General features: G+C 40.5%; 1 protein-coding gene across 2 annotated transcripts in view; it reads right to left on the bottom strand.

The window, feature by feature from the left end:
- The window catches only part of LOC132378058 (protein disulfide isomerase Creld1), a 52,297-nt gene that overhangs the window by 19,525 nt on the left and 16,609 nt on the right, over nucleotides 1-16,163 (bottom strand). For both annotated transcript variants that reach the window (XM_059944723.1, XM_059944722.1), the window contains exons 5-6: nucleotides 6,434-6,525; nucleotides 3,984-4,160 (exon numbers count right to left, since the gene is read on the bottom strand). In XM_059944723.1, the coding sequence (XP_059800706.1) occupies nucleotides 3,984-4,160; nucleotides 6,434-6,525 (269 nt within the window). The remainder of the gene's footprint in view (nucleotides 1-3,983; nucleotides 4,161-6,433; nucleotides 6,526-16,163) is intronic.

The following is a 16,163-nucleotide window of genomic DNA, read 5'->3' as shown; positions in this document are numbered from 1 at the left end:
TCTCTCTTAGTCGGCATCCAATAATAGATAAAATGGAAAGACTATTGCTTAAGTGGATTGATGGGTGTACAAAGAGTGGTGTTCTGTTAAATTATCTTATACTTAAGGAGAAATTAGTCAGTCTTTTTAATAAGCTGAAACAGAAAGCACTGGACGATGGTGATGAAAGTGTTGTGAAAGTGGAATTTAAAGGTAGTCATGGGTGGTTTGATCGGTTTCTGAGGCGTGGTCAGCTTCATAGCTTAAAGTTTACTGGAGAGAGTCCTTCAGCTGATACTGAAGCTGCCGAAAAGTTCCCAGCAGAACTGAAGAAAATAATTACAGAAGGTGGTTATTTGTATAAGCAAGTGTTTAACTGTGACAAAACTGCAATTTATTGGAAAAAGTTGCCGAGCACGCCAACCTCCGACGACTCAGCCTAACACACCATCATCAGTGTGCTTGCTGTCTTCCCAATTCCGGTGAGTGAAACTACACCATACATAGATTATTTCTACTTTATTTTTTAATTTTTTTTGCTCAGCATAACAAAACATTCAATTTCCAGATTCATTTACATTTCTTCCCCTCACTAATATCAGCTATCAGAACATCAGAACACTTCCATCAAAATATAGACATCACCACAACATCCTATACAAAAGCCTTTATTAGTATAGCAGACAGGTTGACATCTACATACTGCAGAAAAGGTTGTCATGTTTTATGAAAACTATTTGCTTTTGAGTGTACCATGCATGTCAAAAAGTCCAAAGGAAGGTATTCCATGATTAATTTAAGCCAAACATAAAGTCCAGGGGCCTTATTGGATATCCAACAAAGTAAAGTGTTCTTCCTCACACAAAAAGTTAGGATGTTAAAAAGTTTTTTCTGATGTGCATACGACTGCTGGGTAAGCCTAAGAGAAAAGGCACCGGGTCCAGTTCAAGCTCCATCTTCAGAATCTTTTCCATTTCACCCAAAATATCACTCCAGTATGCCTGAAGTTTGGGACAAGTCCAAAACCAGTGGGTGAAAGTTCCAGTATTTACTTTACATTTAGAACACATTGGAGAAACCACTGCCTTAAATTTTGAGAGATGATCTGGAGTCAGATGGGCTCTATGCAGAATTTTGAGTTGTAATGCTTCAGTTCTATTACAAACTGAAATCTTCTTTGCATTATCACAGATGTCTTCCCATGTTTCAGCTGTAATTTCTACTCCCAGCTCTTCCTCCCAGACCCTTCCCAGCTGCTCAGCCTCTCCACAAGAACATTCCCTCAGGATGCTGTAAAAAGTACTAATGGAGACTTTACCCTTAGAACAAAACACCCTCTTTTCTATGTCAGATCTATAGAAATCAGTTAACAATAATGTTTTTTTCTGTATATAATCTCTTATCTGAAAGAAATGAAAAAGATCCTTGTTGGGTATGTTAAATTTCTGTACTATTTGACTAAAAGACATCATCATTCCTTCATCAAACAAATCTCCTAGATGGAAAATATGCTTAGAAATCCATAGTTTAAATCCAGAATCCATTATGCCAGGCTGAAAACCTGGACTGCCGGTTATTGGAGTCAAGGGTGATATTTTTGCTGCGTTGCCCTCAATTTGTCGCACACCCTCCAAGCCTTGACTGTATTAATTGTTATTGGATTGCAACAATATTCCTTAAATAGTTTCATCTTATTGAGGAAAAGCAAATTAATAAGAGGGCATTTTGCTTGTGACGCTTCAATGTCTAGCCAAATTGAGGAGGGGTCCCTGCAAACCCAGTCAATCACACAAGATAGAAAGGAACATAATTGATATTTTTTGATGTCTGGAAAATCCAGGCCCCCTAGACTACTGGGAAACTGTAACTTAGACATTTTAATACAGGGTCTTTTTTTTTGTTCCAGGTGAAAGGAACAAACCAGCCATTTATTTTTTTCACGTATTTGTTGGGTAAAAATGACTGGAATTATTCATATTGGGTAGGGCAGATGAGGAAGAACGTTCATTTTGATCAAAGATATTCGGCCAAGCCGAGAAATGGGAAGAGTTCTCCATCTTTCAAGATCCTGTTTGATTTTGTCAAATAACTGTGTAAAGTTAGCTTTCAACAATTGATCAAATGTAGGTGTGATAAATATGCTTAAGTAAACAAAACCTGTCTGTGACCATTTAAAGGGGAAAACACCCTGAGTGTCAGGTACCTGCTGCAGGTTCCCCAGAGGCATAGCCTCTGATTTAGTAAAGTTGATTTTATAACCTGAAAAGGCGCTAAATTGAATTGATGCATTGTATAAGGTGGTGCACTGATATAGCAGGGTTTGATAAGAAAATTAGAACATCCGCATACAGTGTAATTTTATGTGACTTTAGTCCTATGCCTGGAGCAGATATTTTGGGGTCTCACCAAATAGCCTCAGCCAATGGCTCGATCACCACTGTGAAAAGTAGTGATGATAAAGGGCAGCCCTGCTGGCTACCCCTCAGAATACTAAAATTATCCGACCTAATAACATTAGAGAGAATTGCAGCTGAAGAGTCATTGTAAAGAACCTTCATCCACTTAATAAAATTATTGCCCAAACCAAATCGTTCTAAAGTGGGGGGGGGGAAGATACGACCATTTGACACGATCAAAGGCCTTTTCTGCATCTGAGGAAAAAACAAGCTGTCCACTGCCTGTTGCTGACATGCCTGAATCACATTAAGTAATCTTCTGATATTGTTAGATGAACATTATTTCTACTTTATATAGGCTGTGTATTTTTATGTGTTATTTGGTATGATTTGGCAGCTTCATAGCTTAAAGGTTACTGGAGAGAGTACTTCCGGTGAGACTGCTTCCTCTAAGTAGTGATTATACGCTACGCTAGACAGTGCTGCAATAATTGCAGAAAAGTATTTCTACTTTATATAGGTTGTGTATTTATCATATCATTCCTGCTTTTACTATGTGTTACTATTATTTTAGGTTTTGTGTTATATAGCATGATTTTGTAGGTTATTTTTTGGGTCTGGGAATGGTCACAAATTTTTCCCATATTAATAAATGGTAATTGCTTATTCACTTTACAACATTCCGGCTTATGAACCGTTTCATAGGAACGTTCTACCTTTGGATAGCGGAGGAAACTTGTAATGCATTCATCTTATAACCAATTTGTCTACAACCTGAGTGGTTTGTTGTTGTCACAAATGAGTCTCTAAAATTAGGCAATTTTCATATTTCCAATGCTGGTCAATGCAGACTGTAATTATCAAAATGTAAAGGCTCAAGGCTTGAGGGTGCAGAGCAGATAAAAGTGGTTCCAGCAATAAGGGATTTACATTTAGAACAGACTAGAAAATCTACAATTATGCTCTTTAGAGCATAGCTGTTTTTGACATTTGACAAAAGATACAAAAGTCTTAAAATTTAAAATAAAATAAAATCAAAAATTCAATCATGACTGTCAATAGTGAACTGGATACATATTTGAAGTATATAAAAATATGGGGAACGGTGGGGGGGGGGGGGGGGAGAAATGGTACTTACTAGCTAGTTTAACAAGAACATGTTCAAACAATGTGTCAAATGACCACCTTTAGTCCTGTAATAAATCCAAGATTCTACATCTCAGAAATGGGAACTTAAAACAGAGCATCTAGCCCAAACCTTCCCTACTTCAGCGTGATCCAGGTTAAAAAGGAAGGCAGAACAACAGATGAATGGAAAAAAAAAGTATCTGTTCTGTGGGGAAAAAAGAATCAGTAGGGAAGGATATGCATGCATTCTTTTTTACTTATAGCATATTGTAGAAGATCTGATCTCAAAAAGGATCTTCAATGCCCGCTGGTGCTTTTGAAACCAAATTCCAGAAGGAATCACTCACAGAGGAAAAAAAATAGGAGGAACAGAACACTTAAAACAAACCTAATTAATCCCTCTACTGTCACCAGTGATCATAGTTTACAAAGATTATTTTTGTGTTGAAGTTACCAGAGTAATGGGCATGCATCTCTTACCTTTACATACCAAGTGGCTATCATTCCTTAACTCTTCAAAGTATCCATCAGCACACTCCATACATATAGAACCTGCATAGCCTTGATTACAATTACACAGACCAGTCCCAGTCCGTGTTCCATCACCATCACATTGACCATATCCACTGCAGGGCTTTGTTGATCCACCTGCACATGCTACAAAATATGAAATAATTATCTTCTCAAAAGAATGGCTACCTACTAAGTAACAACTTGCATTTATACAATACCCTTGACATTGTGGAATAAGAGGAGCATTACGTGGTAAAATGTGATACTAAATTATGTAAGTTGGAAAAATATTAGACAGGTGACTGAATAAGCTTTTAACACATTTAAAAGCAGGAGAGAGAAGTTGTTTTCTTTGGGGAATTTAAATCCTATGTGGCTTAACCTGATATTAACAGCCTAGGTAACTAAAGAGACAACATCCAGTAACAAGTAAAGCAAATTCAGAGTGCAGAAATCATTGCTTGTGTGGTTGGAGTAACAAGTATGCAAGATCAGACAAAAGAAATTGCTGTGGAAATGAAAATAAACATTTACCTTTTCAAGAGCTAGCACAGACACTGGACATAATGGCTTGCTTCTGAACTGTACAATGTAATAACCTAAATTTCACATTTACCATCTTGAGAGCTAGTTACTGGAGATCAAGAACTACCTTAATATTATTCACTTCGGTATAGCACTCATACTTCTGTCCTGTCCTGTAGAGAGCATCTGACTTATGCTTTGGAATAAGATGTGCCTGGTTAAACAAAATGTGTGGTTTACAGGAAGAGCAAAATGCCAAAGTTTTAGATTTGGAGAGAAGTTCTACATTTTCTATATGCATAGAAATAGTTTTCTTTGAAACACTGTTCGGGTCTCTGGTGCTTTGATACTAATGACTATGTGATTATCATTTGGCAAAGAATTCTTCAATTTGGTAAAGCGTTATAGATCTGCTATGACATTATTTTGGATGGTGGGCAATAAGGAGAAGTGGTTGGGTTGCTGTCCTTTGATCTACTTTTCAACAATACATAAACCCATCAGACTCGCTGAGGAACTGGAATTCCTTATTTAGGAGTGTTATCAGCTGCAAAACTGCCACAAGTGTAACACAGAGGGCCCAACATACTCCTGGCTTTCTTGATTTCCTTTTCTATCCTAAGTGGGGCTAGAGCTAATGAAATCAAGAAATGTAAACTGGATTAAATATATAGTCTCTCAAGCTTTCTGTCACTTAAGTGAGATTATGACCAACACTCCTGCTCAATCCTCTCCATCTCCAATCACTTAATGACAAAATCTAGCCCTGACTAACTCAATGACTGAACATTTGAAACTAACTATAGCGAATTTAGTTATTTATAACTTAAAATCGCCATCACCTACATGGACAATCTTGTTAACTCCTCTAATCCGCAGAGTGGGAGCCGAGAAGTCCAGGGTTGCTTATTCTAATTTTCACTTTAGTTACCACAAACAAGTTGTTGCAATAGAATAGGCAAAGTCAGACATTGTTTCATGGCAAAGTACAGAGGTAAAGTAAAAATGCAGCCCTAGTAATAAGATTATAACAAATAATTCTCTCAAAATTCTAAAATTAGAAAGTGAAATCAGTAAGTCTAAATAGCTGATTCTATACATACAGCTGTCCCCCCGTTTTTCGAACGTTTGCTTTACGATAGCTTGCTGTTATGAAAGACCTGCATTAGGACCTGTTTTCGCTAACCAAAGAGGATTTTAGCTTTTACGAAAAAAAGACGCCTGCTTTATACGTGTTTACCCCGAGAAAGACTACAATGACCGTGAAGCCTTGTGTGAGCAGTTGTTTGCACATGTGTGTACGTGCATATGCATGTACGCACTTTTTTCTCTCCAAATCGATTTTGGCTTGCTGTCTTCCTGATTTTTATAAGTGAAACTACACCGTACATACAATATTTCTACTTTATATAGGGTAATTATCATATCATTCTGCTTTTACTATATGTTAGTGTTATTTTAGGATTTATGTGTTATTTGGCAGGTTATTTTTTGGGTCCGGGTACGCGCAAAAATTTTTCCCATATAAATTAATGGTAATTGCTCCTTAGTCTTACAACATTTCAGTTTACAAATGGTTTCATATGAACGCTCTACCTTCGGATTGCAGGGGAAACCTGTATATGAACTCAGTGTACATCAATATTAAGGCATATGTCGATTGGTTGTCTCGTTAATAAACAGAAAACACCATTATACTGCATTTAGAAAAAACAAGTAACCAATACAAAGGATCACCATAGATTGAACTCTGGTAGTACAACTTAATTCTGCTTTCCATAAGTAGGCCCCCCAAAAGGCCTATACTAAATAGCACTAAAAAAAAGTTGGTGCGCATAATGGCAGAGGTACCAGTATCAATTTCTTGCTATTTGTTAGCCAAATATACTCACGTAGACATTCAGATCCAAAGGTCCCAGCAGAACAGCATACTTTGATGGTATCCATACAAAGCCACTGGAACAGATCTGGCTGCTCCTCCTGCCTGCAAGATGTTGAAATAGAGGATCAGCATGTTGTGAATGTGAGCATATAGAATCCTCTCGCTTTTATGCTCAATTCAGCTCGCTTACAACTCCGAAAACCATAAGACACAAGGGCAGAATGAGGCCATTCAGCCCATTAAGTCTGTTCCACCATTCCATCATGGCTGATTTATGATTCTTCTCAACCTCATTCTCCTGCCTTCTCCCTATAACCTTTGATGCCTTGATTAATCAAGAACCTATCAACTATTGCCTTAAGTATACCAAATGGCTCAGCCTGCACAGCCATCTGTGGCAATGAATTCCACCGATTCACCACCCTCTGGCTAACGAAAATTTTCTTCTTCCCTGTTCTAAGTGGATGCTCTGAGGTTGTGCCTTCTGGTCCTAGACTCCCATACCATAGGAAACATCCTATCTATCTAGGCCTTTCAACAACTGATAGGTTTCGATGAGATACCCAACCCCCCATTCTTCTAAACTCCAGTAAGTGAAGGCCCAGAGCCATCAAACACTACTCATACGTTAAGCCTTTCATTCCTGGGATCATTCTTGTGAACCTCCTCTGGACCTTCAGCAATAACAGCACATCTTTTCTGAGATAAGGGCCCAAAACTGCTCACAATAAACAAAGTACAGTTTGACTAGTGCCTTACAAAACCTCAGAATTACATCTTTGCTTTTGTATTTTAGTCGTCTCAAAATGAATGCCTACCACTAACTCAATCTGCAAGTTAACCTTTAGGGAACCCTGCACAAGGAGCCAACCAGAGAAAGGCCCCTTTTATTTTCATTCTTTGCCTCCTGCCAGTCAGCCAACCTTCTATCCATGCTAGTATCTTTCTTATAATACCATGGGCCTTCTATGGGCACCTTATCAAAGGCATTCTGAAAATCCAAATAACCAACATCCACTGATTCTCTGTCTGTTGTTTCTTCAAAGAATTCCAACAAATTTGTCAGGCAAGATTTTACCTTAAGGAAACCATGCTTTAATTTCGCCTATTTTGTCATGTGCCTTCAAGTACCCCAATACTTCACCCTTAATAATAGACTCCAACATCTTTACAACCCAAGTCAGGTTAACTGGCCTATTGTAATATATTTAACATTTCAGTGATATTTTTGAGTAATATTGTAAATATGTTGTTTGATTAAGCTATTTTTAAACTTAATTAATTGCATTTGAGGAATTGTATACAGAATTAAAATGGCTAAAAACTTGACTAATTTGTTTCAACTGACTTGTGAAAATAATGTTGGAAGATAACTAATGAACAAAGGAGTGCTTGTGCACAAGAAAGCTGTTTTGTGTAACCACTTTATCAATTGCCTGGCAACAATCTGTACTATGTGACAACGAATGTTTAACAAGCAGACCCAGACAGTGCTTGGGGCTCACTTGATTGCAGATTTTCCCAGACTCCATGAGCAGGGGCTCTGTGGAATCAACTGAGATGCAAGCTTGCTATAAACAGTATGTAATTTTAAGTAAACTGCGTTTGTCAATTATTCCATGGATCTGAACCTAAAGCCCTCTGGTAGAGGGGTAGATCGACATCTTGCTGCAGCAGCAAGCAGGATCCCAATATGTACTAGACTCCTCACCAAAACTGAAGAAGTGGATGGACGGATCATTGGGGTGAGTCAGAGATAAATGGGCCCATTAGGTAAGTTTTAACCTTGGTTCATTTCAGCTCTCTGATAACTCTGTTTATTCCCTCATTTTGGTGGGGAAAATCCTCTGGCAGGACCCATAGGGAATAAAAAGGAGACAGGTGGTTCGAGTCCCCGGGAAGAAGAGATGGGTGGTTTGAGACCCCTCGGAATAACTGAGAAGTTCAAGTCTTCTAATAAGTCAAGACGGGTGGTTTGAGTCCCCCGGAATATGATGGGTGTGCACTTAGATGAATGAGAAGTTCAAGTCTTCTTGTCTAAACATTTGAGAAAAGACAATTTGATGTCAATTTAATATGGCAGGCAGAACAGGGAAAGAGTATGGTGGTCTGACTGGTCTATGGCACCAACAGTCAGAGATAGATGAAAGAAAGAAATTAAGTTGTTGGACCGATATCGCTAAGCGAAGAGGGATAAATGTACGTGAAAAAAGAGGCAATCATAGGATTTGGCAGCGATTTGTGAAGAATGGGATAAGGGACAGAAACAGACAAAGGAGATGGGGAAAGAATTGTATCTGAATCAAAATATACTGACTATGGAAGAACGAATAACGGAAAAAGGAAACTGAAAATAAAAATAATTCTGGGGTACCCCGCCTCTATCCAGACGATTCCCCAAACAATACTGATGATGATGATTGGGACCTATTGTAAAGTGACCTAATAATCCTGCCGTACTATCCACTGCTGCATTGGCGCCTGTTTTGTCACGCCCTGGTGTCTCAGTCACCAACTCAACAGTTATTGCATCGCCACTGACCAACGTAGTTCCTCCAGAACGGTTGGGAAGCCCAATAGCCATTTCTACCTGCACGCACAATCAGATTGGACCTTTCCCAGACTAGACACCTGAACAAGGGCCATTGGTTTTACCGGGACCGGTACAGGCTCAATATCAATTGCCCATGAGGACCATTCCCAATCCACAAGCTGGAGTGGTGGGACAAACAACTACTATACAAAACCATAAGCTCTGGACTCCTTCTGAACTCTGTGGTATACTGAATGCTGCCCCTGACAAAAAGGTCAACCACTTAGGGTTCTGCAATTATTTAAGAACTGTTTTAACTATTTATTCTGCTAACTCCCAAGATCTGTTACCCCTGGCAATGGCCGCCCTTACTCCTACAGATCAGACATGATTCAACACTCGGCTCAGACATGGCAACCATGACCAGTTAATCGCGAATGGGCAAACCGAACTGCAGACAATTGAAAATATAGTGGATGCCTTGCCCCACGATCTGGTCCCCTCCATAGATGTAACTAAGGTAGATTGTAACGCCAGGGAAGCTGAAACTCTGATGATTTCCTAGAACACTTTTAATGCTGTTTAATCTGCACAATCTGCTGTATGCAGTAGGGAACTAGTCACCACTGTACTATGCTTTCCTCCTCCAAGCCCTGCCCAGCAAGGTGGCTGACAAGGTTAATGTCAACAATATGAACTGGTCAAAATCCACTCAAGCTTCAGAAAGCCATTTAAGATTGGTTAACAGTTCCCAAAGACAAAGTATTTCTAGGAAAGCTGTAAATCAGATAAAGACGTTCATTATTTATCATTGTAGCTGTATTAACAATCTGTGGCCTTGTCAGAAAGTGTCATAGTTCAGTCTTTTAAAGTAAACTACAGAGGCTATCTAAAGGGAAAAGTTCATTTAAATTTTAGCACATAACATTTCAGTGGGCAGCTAGAGCAATCTTTTATATTTTAATATTTGTTTTCTTTCCTTGTGAGGAAAGATTGATCTTTGATTTTGTCCAATTCTGAATAAATATAAGGTCACTACATTATACTTTAAAAAATCTAGTTTGTCAGAAAAAAAGATTTAATTGTTTTTAAACAGGTTTTGCTATCAAATGTGGCAGCAATGTAGTACAGATGTTAATAGACCAGAAGGTACTAGATTCAGCCCTCGACCTATGCTAATTAACCCCTATTGTTAATACACTATGCCAACTCACGTGCATAAATTCCTGGGCCTTGTCAATTTCTGCCCCATTTGGATTACCGATGTTGCCCTGCACACCAAATTCATCACCCCTTATTCCTCACCCAAATGCAAGACTCCCTTTCAACTCTCAGAGCAGGCCCAACAGGATTTTGCTTACCTCAAACAAGCCCTGATATCGCACCCCTCCTTAGGTCAGCACCTTTATTGATTGCCGTTTTGCACTCTGTGACAATCAAGGACCGGATGTGCCACTGCTGTCCTTTCCCCAGAGCCACAGGGATTGACAATAACCTGTCGCCTACTTTTCCAAGAAACTCTGTTTACATCCCTGCACTCAAATTCTCCCTGCAGTACATGATATGGTTCTGGCCATGAGTAGCATTGACTTGCACCAGCCAGTGGACATACTCATCTTTCATGACATAGTCGCCCTGATGAACATACAGCAAACTCAGGGCCTTACGCAGACTCACTGCACTAAATAGGAGGTCCTCCTACAGAACCCCCTTCTCCAATTTCCCCGTTCTACCATGAATCCAGCCATCTTTTTAGAATACCCATCTGAATGTCTAGATTCACTGCCCCATGATGGTGCAACAATAAATCACCAATTGACAGAAGTCCGACCTGACGTGTCTGACATTCCCCTCGCTAACCTGGACTTAGTCTTCTATGTTGATGGAAGCTCCTTTATAGACAACCAAGGCTAGCACTGTGCAGGCTATGCAGTTGTTTCTGACATAGAAACCATGGAGTTCATTTCCTTTCTTCCTCCTCATTTAGCGCAGCAAGCTGAACTCTTTGCACTCGCCATCTTAGCCGCTGAGAAACTGGCCAATATTTTTACAGGCTCCGGATAAGCCTTTGGAGTCGCTCATGACTTCGGCCAACTTTGGAAAGCTAGGGGTTATGTCACCTCCTCTGGTAGACCCATCACTAATAAAATTTACATCGACAACCTTTTGTCCGCTGTCTTCCTTCACAATTGGCCATTGTTAAATGTTCTGCACACACTAAAGGTACTACTGAGATAGACAGAGTTGACTCAGCTGCTAAACAAGCTGCCCTTAACAGACCACTGATTGGTCCCCAAATGACAAATTGCCAGGAAAAAACTGAATCCCCTGTATCCAAATCAAAGGGTATACCTGGAATTGAGGATGTGTGTTTTAGACAGAGATGCCTTTGAAAAAGAGAATGCCACCTGGGAATCGGCTGGATGTTTTTACTCTGGCTTACTCCTACCTGTCAGGTCTGCGTACCTGAAACTATACTAGGCTCTATTGTAGATTTTGTACATACCAATGCTCACCTTGGCAAGGAGGGAATGGTAAGGCAATGTTTGGAACTATGGGGTGGAGCCTAGACCTAAAGAAAGTAGCAGAGAATGTTGCCAGATAATGTCTGATAGGCCAAGAACATAATCCACGAAAAGGTACCCCTTGCCCAAAGGGATATATCCAGTTGCGAAGATACTTTTTCTGCCAAGGACAACTCAATTTTCTCAATTGTATTGAATTACCATGCGTGCACTGTTATAAATACTGTCGTGTGATTCTTGATGTTTTAGTAAATGGATTGAAGCATATCCCACCACAGTTAACAAAGCCGATATCTTGGTACATATTTTGTTGAAAGAAATCATAGCCAGATTTGAGGTACTGGAGCAAGCTGTATCTGACAACGGCCCTCATTTTGTGGGCGAGATCAATACCCAACTATGCCAGGCTCTGGGTATTAAACAGACTGCAGGCTGTCAGCCTGACTGAAAAGGCTAACAGGACGCTGAAAAACAAATTGGCTAAACTGGGACAAGAAACCGGTCAAAATTGGCTCAACTGCTACCAATAGTCATGTCCCAGGTGAGAACTCATTATCAGACCAAACATGGTCTGTCAGGAGCCGAAATAGTATATGGCAGACTGTTAATAATCCCCTGGAAGGCTGCCTTGTTGATCCCAAAATTACCTGAGATGTACCTGAATCAAATGTCAAATTAAATTGTAGGGTATATCCTGGCACTAATCAAATCTCTCCAGGTCTTGCATTCGCAGGGAAGGAGACCCACTGGGAAGGAGAGGAACTGGAAAATGAACATCGAGTTTGCCCAGGAGACTTTGTTCTCGTAAAGAACCATCTTAAAATGAAGCTTGAGCCTCACTGGAAAGGACCCTACCAAGTGTTACTGACCACTCCGACAGCAAACTACAAGGACTTCCAAAATGGACAGATCTAGGTCACGTCAAACGTGTGCATTCATGACTAAGCTATTACTGTCTATACTTGTAATTTTAAGCACTTGTATTGTTGCAACCAAGCCAAACACTTCCTGTTGCTTTGCTATAGTTTTGCTGGGAAAACCAACTCATTTGCCTGCTGGGTATATGCAGTGATTTCTCCCCATGGGAAGACAGGGGTTCCCCTATTAGTCATTCAGCCAAACAGTAGTGAACAACAGTCAGTGTGGGCCTTTTCTAATGACACTCAGACTGCGAGGCCCAAAATTGCACTAGTGATGCGTTTGGAGACTGTGGGTGCCACTGCATTCGTCCCCTGGAAAAGGCCATTTGATGGGGAGGTCAGACCTCATGGCCCTCCACCATTGCCAGATCTGACCAACTAGCCAATACTATCTGCTACTGTAATTTTGAAGGTAAGGGGACTTACTTTCTGGACAACAGCACTTGAGCCATTTATACAATGGCTAAACTACCATGCCCCCTGAACGGAACTCAGTGGGTTTGTGGTTATAGGACCTACTTGTGGCTCCCAGGAGAGACAGCTAGTCAATGGGACACCCAACAAGAGAGCAGAAATTGGCTGTTCCTGGCTTACCTTGTACCCCATAGGTGAACGCTAAAAACCCTGGACCAGAACCCTTCTCTCCTATGGCAGAAGTGAGGACTCTCACAACCAGAGTGCTTCTGGATGACAGCTTTCCCCTTCTAGGGGGCAGCTCGCAATTCAGGGGAAATCATCAACTAGCCGCAGTTTCAGAAGAGATGGCCAATAGTATCACTAAGGCCATGGATGGCATCCGGGATCAGGTGAGGACCATTACCACTGAAATGATGGCCTATGACAGACCGTTTTGTAGACTCCATTTTGTTCTGGCTGAAAAATGAGGTGCATGTGCCATTTATAGGACAGGAGTGCTGTACCTACATCCCAGATGAATCACAGAACATTATCTCTCTCTCCATTCACGTTCAAAAGGAGGTAAATAAAATCTGGAAAAATCAGGGCCGACCTACATGGCTTTAGTTCAAAAGGGGGATGGTGGCCCTTCAGTGGCATCTTTGCCGGATGGAGCGGTATACTACTACATTACACCATCATCATCGCAGCAGTACTCATACATATTGCACTTCTGCGATGTTTCTGGCCCCTTGTCAGCTGGAGCTTTTGCCCTATACCCACGGGGATATTTATACAAAAGAGTCTCCCTAAGAGGAAGGGAACCTCAGAGACAGGTGCAAATGATGAGGATGGAGACTGCGACAATGCAGAAAGCTCTCCTTATGGAATTCTCCTGGTGGTAGGGATGGTGAGGTCTTCAGAAGCAATGGATGAATGGATGTTAATGCTTCCAACTCCTCTTCAATCTCCATGCAGCTTACCATCATAGTAGCAATGAGGTCCAAATGAGGGAGGCAAACCAACTTTAATGGACCTACACTAAATTTTCCCCATAATAAAAGCACTGTGTAATAATTAAAATCACTACTCCATAGCCACCTTCACTCGCATCAGTAAAATGATGTAACTATGCAACAGTAACTTCTCTAAAATCCAAAGGTTTCAAACATCTAGCTACCTTGAAGTCTTCCAGCTGGCCAAGTTCTTCCAACCAACTTGTCCGCTCATGAGAATGATGTTGAAATTGCATCATCCCAACCAAGCCCTGTCTTGTAGGATCTTCTTATCAGATAACACCACTGGACTCAAGATTCCTAAAGCATCGTAGATGTAACTAACTGTGGAGAGGATCCCCTTCTGGTAAAGCAGTCTATCCTGGTCCGTGATCTTAAACTTGAAAGCATTAGGCTGAACACACCATTCCCAACTAGTACTCTCTCCACTAAAGGAATATCTTGATCCAAATCCAAATCCTTCATTGTTCTTCTGGTAAAACAGATAGCACACAATGTCTGCTGCTTATCCACTTTGTGAGCTGAAAACAATTTTTAGCACAAATGGATACAAGATCATGATACAGAGGCACCCTTCTTCCTCAGAGAACTCTAGTACTAGACAGTAGTCAACATATCAGCAATGCAAAACGGTATCCACTGTCTTGCAGCTGAACTGCTCTTAGTTATCTTCTGTGCACTTCCCAAGGATGAAATGGGCACAACCGAGTGATAAATTGCTCCAAAAAGATGTAACACCATTCTAAAGCTCACCATATGTTAGCTGTGGCTGAGGTCATCATCAGGCCACCAGAGAAACACGAGTAAGTCTGCAGCTTCTACAGGCACCTTAACCTGGTGAAACAGATTCAATATCTGCCATAATCACCACTGGACTGGTACTGTTCTGAATCTGGTTATGACTCCAATTAAAGAACTAGTAAGATCAGGTCCCTGTAACAACTGAGCATCAAGTGATATTCCCTGAACGGATGCTCCACAGTCAAACACAACATGAAGTTTCCCTTATCTGGGGTAATAAACACCATGATGTTGAAAATAACAGACTTTCCCATCACTGTGTTCCAGATCCGCTCTTCCAGCATAACTTTGGTAGGAGATGACGTCTTTCATGGAAGTTGTACAGTCAATATGAAATGACAAATCTGTCTTGAATCTCAGCCATAGATTCAGAAGTCACTGCTCAGTAATCTTCCTGTTATTAGGCATATTAACATCCATCTTTCTCAAAGATAATCTAATCTGGTAGTGACGTTCGATCAGTTTTGCAGAACTTGTGGTCTTCTCTTGACAAACCAGGTTGTTCCTCTCGACTACATTCAAGGAAATCTGTTTTGAATTGCTGCCGCCAAAGCTCACCCAAGCTCAAATCTGAAATCCTGTTAATTGTTAGCTTGGACCGAGCATAGTCTCTTCCACCACCATGGTCTCTTTTAGATGGTCCATTAACAGTCCAACTCAGCAATGTTCTGATTGCATAGTGTCCATCATTAATATTGCTAATCACTTGCAAAGACTCCAAAACTTCAGGCACATTCATGTCTATCAGCAGCTCAATTGCTGGCAAATGAATAAGCTTCAGGCGAGACCATTCCCTGACAATGAATGCTCCCTTTGTGGACAGACATACTTTCCTACACATACATATTAGGCAATTCACAGTAGTTTACACTATCTAAGCCAGCCATTTCCAATCTTGAAACTACATAGCTACTCACAACCATCTCCTGACCCATAGTGTGTAAGAGAATTGGTGTTCTTCTTCCTGTCTGGTTGGGTTTGTTCATGAGGCTCACGGTACAGAACACTACATTACTTCCTTGATCTAGGATAGCAAAAGTAACCACTGTCTTTTTTACCCTTTCTAGACTCCACCTGAACTAGAATTAAAGAAAGTTTACAGTCATGATCACTAGCCCCTGTAAGGCCATTAGTTACCAGGGCATTCCTCACTGCTGTGTTAGATTTTTTTTCATGTCTTGTTTCAAATCTACATCCTTTTCACCAGAGTGAATATAAAGAATGCTGGGATGCTTGCAACTATGCACCTTGCATTAAAAGTGCTTCCTATAATCCTCACTGATGTGTCCCGTAAACAAACAACCAAAGCAGATACTATTTTCTTTTAGGAGAGCAATCTTCTCATTATGAAGATTTTTTTTCTCCAGCTGAAAGCATGAATCCAAATATGTTCACAGTGGCAGAAGAGAAATTCTGACAAGGGTCAGGCTGACAAGACTATTGGTCAGAAAGAACTACAGTATACAAATCAGTGAATTAGAATGAATCAAGGACAGTGAAAGCAGACAGACCAACTGTCTTTGCTCTTGCTGTGTGCTTTTGGATGGTG

The sequence above is a fragment of the Hypanus sabinus genome, chromosome 19 (genome assembly GCF_030144855.1).
Source record: "Hypanus sabinus isolate sHypSab1 chromosome 19, sHypSab1.hap1, whole genome shotgun sequence".
Lineage (NCBI taxonomy): Eukaryota > Metazoa > Chordata > Chondrichthyes > Myliobatiformes > Dasyatidae > Hypanus > Hypanus sabinus.
This window is presented reverse-complemented; position numbering and strand designations above follow the sequence as displayed.